General features: G+C 59.1%; 1 protein-coding gene across 1 annotated transcript; it reads left to right on the top strand.

Annotated features, from left to right (window-relative positions):
- Nucleotides 1-136: 136 nt before the first annotated feature.
- LOC100472033 (C-type lectin domain containing 10A) lies at nucleotides 137-4409 on the top strand. The gene is made up of 11 exons (XM_034647125.1): nucleotides 137-174; nucleotides 416-488; nucleotides 1233-1326; nucleotides 1921-2034; nucleotides 2314-2409; nucleotides 2502-2573; nucleotides 2653-2724; nucleotides 2873-2959; nucleotides 3048-3199; nucleotides 3461-3564; nucleotides 3703-4409. The coding sequence occupies exons 3-11, from the start codon at nucleotides 1260-1262 to the stop codon at nucleotides 3857-3859; spliced, it is 921 nt and encodes a 306-aa protein (XP_034503016.1). The 5' UTR covers nucleotides 137-174; nucleotides 416-488; nucleotides 1233-1259; the 3' UTR covers nucleotides 3860-4409.
- The last annotated feature ends 665 nt before the right edge of the window (nucleotides 4410-5074 follow it).

The raw sequence follows: 5074 nt of genomic DNA, 5'->3' as shown, positions 1-5074 counted from the left end.
GGGAAGCTCATGAGCCAGGACTCGGTGGGATTGAGCAAGAGCGGAGGAATGGGCTCCTCTGGGGCCAGCTGTGCGGTGAGGTGTCAGCCGCAGGAAGTGAAAGGGGGTGTGGGCAGAGGAGATAGTCAGACGGCACCTCTGGTCCCTTCTGGCCTGGCTCCCTTTTCCCGAATGGTAAAAATGAGGAAGTCAGAGGGGCTCCAGAGGGGCGGAAAGGGAATAGATACACCCTGGAGGAGGAGAGCAGAGCCCGTGTCCACCCCCACTGCGCGCGACCTCTGCCTGAGTCTCTGCTCCAGTCCCTCCTCCAGTCCACTGCCCGAACACGGGGACACACGAGATCCCAGCTCACAGCCTGCTGGGCTCTGGTCACTTAGGTGACTCCTCCCTTGGTCCCCCCACCTCCACTCTCCAGGATTTCGTGTTTTTCCAGTTCTGGTCATTGTTGCACGTGGAACCCCAAATCACAGCCTTCGGACCTTCTGCAGGTAACGGGGCTGGGGGCTTAGGAGAGACCAGGGGACAGGGAGGATGTCAGGGGGAGCCGGGAGCAGGGACTGCGGGTTTCAGGTGGGACTGAATGGGAGGAAATGTAAGGGGCGGCTCGGGGATTGAATGGCCAAATGCGGATTTCAGCTTCCATTCCCTTCATTGGATTGGCCTTGACATATGGCGGCCCGGCCTCACTCACAAGCTGAGATGCTGACTCAGCCCCATTCTGGTCCCCACCCCAGCAGCAGGCCTGACCCGAATACTAACCCAGTTTCCCCTTAAGCCCCAACCGCAGCTCTGACCCCAGAGTCAACTTGAATCTTCATGCCAGTCCCAACCCAAAGTTGACCTTGGACTCCGTTTCCAGCTTCGGCGCCAGGCTTAGCCCTGCCCTATCCATGCATGGCTCCGACCGGGGCCCCGGCCCCACCCCTACCCCCGCAGGAGATGCTGCTCAAGGCCAGGACCCAGTCCCAGCAGTACGTTTAGCTGCCACTTTACCTCCACCTTCAATCCCCAGCTCGACCCACCCCCTCAGCGCCCGGTCCTGACCCCACTTCCAACCTCACCTGGTCCAACCAGCACCATCCCCAAGCCTCTCTCCGACCCTGAGCTCATCCTCAACTCGAGTCTCACCTCCTCCTTTGACTCTGTCCTGACCTCGGCTCCAGCGAGGCCCAGCCTCCCCCTTGGGCCCAGCTCCTGCCTCCGCCTGGCCGCTGGCCCCGCCTGTCTTTCAGCTCCCACGCCCCAGTCTCGGTCCAAGCATGTCAATGCAGTATGAAAAATTCCAGCCCTTGGAGGGTGAGAAGCAAAGCCAGGGGTCTAGAAATGGTAAGTGGAAGGGGACAATGTTCCCTCCTTAAATCCCGTCTGTGTTGTGTGGAGGATTCCTGTCGTGATGTCAAATCACCCCTACTGTGCGCAGTCGGGGGGGGTGTCCCCCATTCTGAGGAGGTCCGGCTCCACCCTTTGGGGACCCCAGTGTGAAGAGGACTCAAGGTCCTGAGAAAGTCAGGGACAGGATAAGGAGGGCTGCAGGGGGCCTGGATTCCTAAACTCTAGGTTTGGAAGGAAACCTCACCCATGACCGTGACCGGGCAGGTGAATGTGAGCAGGCGAGGAGGGCCTGGCTGCCCCAGCTCAGCCTGGGTCCTTCTGCCTGTTCCCCCAACTGTGATGGGACCTTGCATATCACCATCACCCCCCATCCGTGGGTCCTTGCATACATGTGTCCCACGGGTGTGAGAGGCCACGTGACTGAGGACTTGTGCTGGCCCAGGAGGGGCCGGAGGCCTGGGGGTCCTCCGCCCTAGAGTGTCCTGGTGCGGCCTCCCCCAGCATCACCTGTACCAGCCCTCGTCCCAAAGGTCCCTCAGGTCTCTCCTCCCACCCGGTCTCTTGCCCTGACGCCCTCTCCTCTCACAGGGCTCTCTCCTCTGTCCTTCTTGCACTGGCTCTGCTCCGGCCCCCGGCCTCTCCTGTTCTCCCTGGGCCTCAGCCTCCTCCTGCTGGTCGGCATCTGTGTGACTGGATCCCAGAGTGAGGGTCGCAGCGTGGGCAGGGAGGGGAGAACGCATGGGGCACCCTGGTGGGTGAGTCACCGTGAGGGACAGTGGCCCGTAGGGTGGCTGCTGTCTCAGTCACTTATCGGTTGGGTAACGTAGCCAAATGGCCTCACCTCTCTGAACTCCGTTTCATCATCCGGGATACTGGATAACAGTAGTGCCTGTCCCTTTGGGTTGGGTCATGTGCCCTGCTCAGTGCCCGCTCACAGAGGACGTGATCAATCTCAGCACTGTGTGTTCCACCCCCGATCAGATTCCAAGTTTCGGAGGGACCTGGAGACCCTGAGAGCAACTTTCAGCAACTTCACTGCAAACACTGTGGCTGAGGTCCAGGCACTAAAATCCCAGGGTGAGCCCGGCATGGAAGGGGCTCCAGCCCAGGGCGCTGTGGGGGAGGGGGCACTGAGCCCCGAGCACCCACCGAGTCCCCATGTCCTCCAGGTGGCAGTTTGCAAGAAGTGATAACATCTCTGAAAGCCAAGGTGGAAAACCAGGAGCAAGAGCTGCAGGCAGGTGAGACCCTCCAGGAGCGGGTGTGGAGGGAGGCACGGGGGTAGGGGCAGCCGCGGGTGCTGAGTGCCCTCCCCTCCAGCCCGTAGCTTGAATGACAAGGTGCTTTCCCTGGAGAGCAAGCTGGAGAAGGAGCAACAGGAGCTCAAAGAAGGTCGGGCCCCCGCCCCCCCGCCCCCCTGCCCTGGGGGTGGTGCGCGCGGGAGGGCACCCAGCTTCCGGGCCGCCCGGGGCAGGGACATCGGGCTATCGGAGTCCGACCACCCAGGCACTGCCCCCATGGCCCACCTGTGTGCGCCCAGGTCATTCGGATACCCTCCTTCGAGTCCAGCAGCTGGCCAGAGGCCTGAGATCCCTGACTTGCCAGATGGCCGCTCTCAAGAGCAACGGTGAGGGGTGTGCGGGCGCTGGGCCCCCCTTCCTGCTCCTTCCGGCGGGCGGGCAGCGTCTCAGACCCTCCCCACCTCCGCCCCGCAGGCTCTCGAAATACCTGCTGTCCCCCTGACTGGCTGGAGTTCGAGGGCAGCTGCTACTGGTTCTCCCGCTCCGGGAAGTCGTGGGCCGAGGCCGACAGGTCCTGCCAGCTGGACAGCGCGCACCTGGTGGTCATCAACTCCAGAGAGGAGCAGGTGAGACCGCGGGCGTGGGGCCCCAGGACGTGCCCCCTTTAAGGAAGCCAAGGTGGAGACCTTGGCCGCAGGTTGGAATCACCTGGAGAGCTTACCCTCGACCCCCAGCTGAGCCGCCCTCGCTGCCCTTTGGTGGGCAGGGGCTTGGGATGAACATCCGGTCCCCTCAACAGATGGAACGAATGCGTCAGGTTCAGAGCCTGTAGTGCAAGGAGTTGGCTGGGCTTGGGAGACGTCACCCTTGCCCTTCTGTCGTCCCAGACTTTTGTGCAGGAACATATCGGCTCATACACCTGGATGGGCCTCAGTGACCCTGAAGGCGTCTGGAAATGGGTGGACGGGACGGACTACGAGACCAACTTCAAGTGAGTGCGCGCCCAGCTTTCTGTGCCCTTCTGCCCCCTTGAGCTCTTGCTCCTCCAGGGTCTGGGCCTCACCCCTCGTTCCCGGACCCCCAGGGTGCCCTCCGACTCTGCCAGCTGGCTGTGGTCCTCTCCCCGCAGGAATTGGAAGCCAGGCCAGCCGGACGACTGGCACGGGCACGGGCTGGGCGGGGGCGAGGACTGCGCGCACTTCCACCCCGATGGCCAGTGGAACGACGATGCCTGCCAGAGGGCCTACCGCTGGGTGTGCGAGGCCGGCCTGGGCACGGGCAGCTAGCACGGTCACCGCGTGCTTCCTGAGACCGTGGGCCGCGGACCCGCAGGGGCGGGAGGGGGTCTTCCCCTGAGACCCCTCAGGAGACCGCCTGGGAGAGGAATGAGCCCACGGAGGTCGGGGCGCTGCCCCCATTTTGAATTTTTCTCCTTGGTGTTCAAAAGACTCTCTGGAGTTCCTCAAGGGTTTGCTTTTTTAATGTCAGCTGCATCGAGGTATCGTTGACATACAAAATTGTAAGATGTTGGAAGTGTACGTCATTGTGATTTGATGAACATATGTACTGGGAAGGGGTCCCCCATCCAGTTAATAGCCTCACATATTCATCTTGTCTGTGTGTGTGTGTGAGAGAGAGAGAGAGAGAGCACATAAGTTCTGCTCTCTTGGTGAATTCTAAGTATACAATATGGTAACAACTGTCGTCGCCGTGAGATCCTCAGACCTTATTCAGCTAAGAGGTACAAGTCACTATGCCTTCGCCAACCTCTCCCGAGTTCCCTACTCCCCGGCCCCACCATGCTACTCTCTCTTTCTATGAATTTGGCTTTTTTTTTTTTTCTGATCCACATATAAATAATATTTGTTTTTCTCTGGCTTATCCATTTGGCATAATGCCCTCAAGGTCGATCCCTATTGTTGCAAACGCTAGGATTTCCTTCTTTCTCATGGCTGAACACTTGCGTTGCACACACACGCCACATCGTTATCCCTGCTCCCACTGAGGGACATTTCGGTTGTTTCCATATCTTGGTTATTGTGAATTAAGGGGCAGAGGTATGGAAGGGCAGGTACCTCTTTGATACTCTGTTTTCATTTCCTTTGCCTATATACCCAGAAGTGGCAGGCCCGGATCACATGGTAGTTCTATTTTTTTTTTTTTAAGATTTTATTTATTTATTTGACAGAGACAGAGACAGCCAGCAAGAGAGTGAACACAAGCAGGGGGAGTGGGAGAGGAAGAAGCAGGCTCACAGCAGAGGAGCCTGATGTGGGGCTCGATCCCAGAATGCCGGGATCACCCCCTGAGCCGAAGGCAGACGCTTAACCGCTGTGCCACCCAGGCGCCCCCACATGGTAGTTCTATTTTTAACTTTTTGAGGAACCTTCTTACTGTTCTCCAGAGTGGCCGCACCAGTTTGCATTCCAACCAACAGTGTGTGAGGGTTCCCTTTCTCCATAGCTTTGCCAATGTAAGTTTTTTTAAAAAATCTTAAAAAT

Source organism: Ailuropoda melanoleuca, chromosome 17 (genome assembly GCF_002007445.2).
Source record: "Ailuropoda melanoleuca isolate Jingjing chromosome 17, ASM200744v2, whole genome shotgun sequence".
NCBI classification, from domain to species: domain Eukaryota; kingdom Metazoa; phylum Chordata; class Mammalia; order Carnivora; family Ursidae; genus Ailuropoda; species Ailuropoda melanoleuca.
The sequence above is the reverse complement of the archived record's forward strand: the minus strand, read 5'-3'. Positions and strand labels throughout refer to the sequence as shown.

Excerpts from the sequence above, each read along its gene's own strand:
- LOC100472033 (XM_034647125.1), top strand. The coding sequence starts at position 1,260 with ATGTCAATGCAGTATGAAAAATTCCAGCCCTTGGAGGGTGAGAAGCAA. Across the intron at positions 2,725-2,872 it reads GCAACAGGAGCTCAAAGAAG|GTCATTCGGATACCCTCCTT; the intron begins GTCGGGCCCCCG and ends GTGTGCGCCCAG. Across the intron at positions 3,565-3,702 it reads GACTACGAGACCAACTTCAA|GAATTGGAAGCCAGGCCAGC; the intron begins GTGAGTGCGCGC and ends CTCTCCCCGCAG.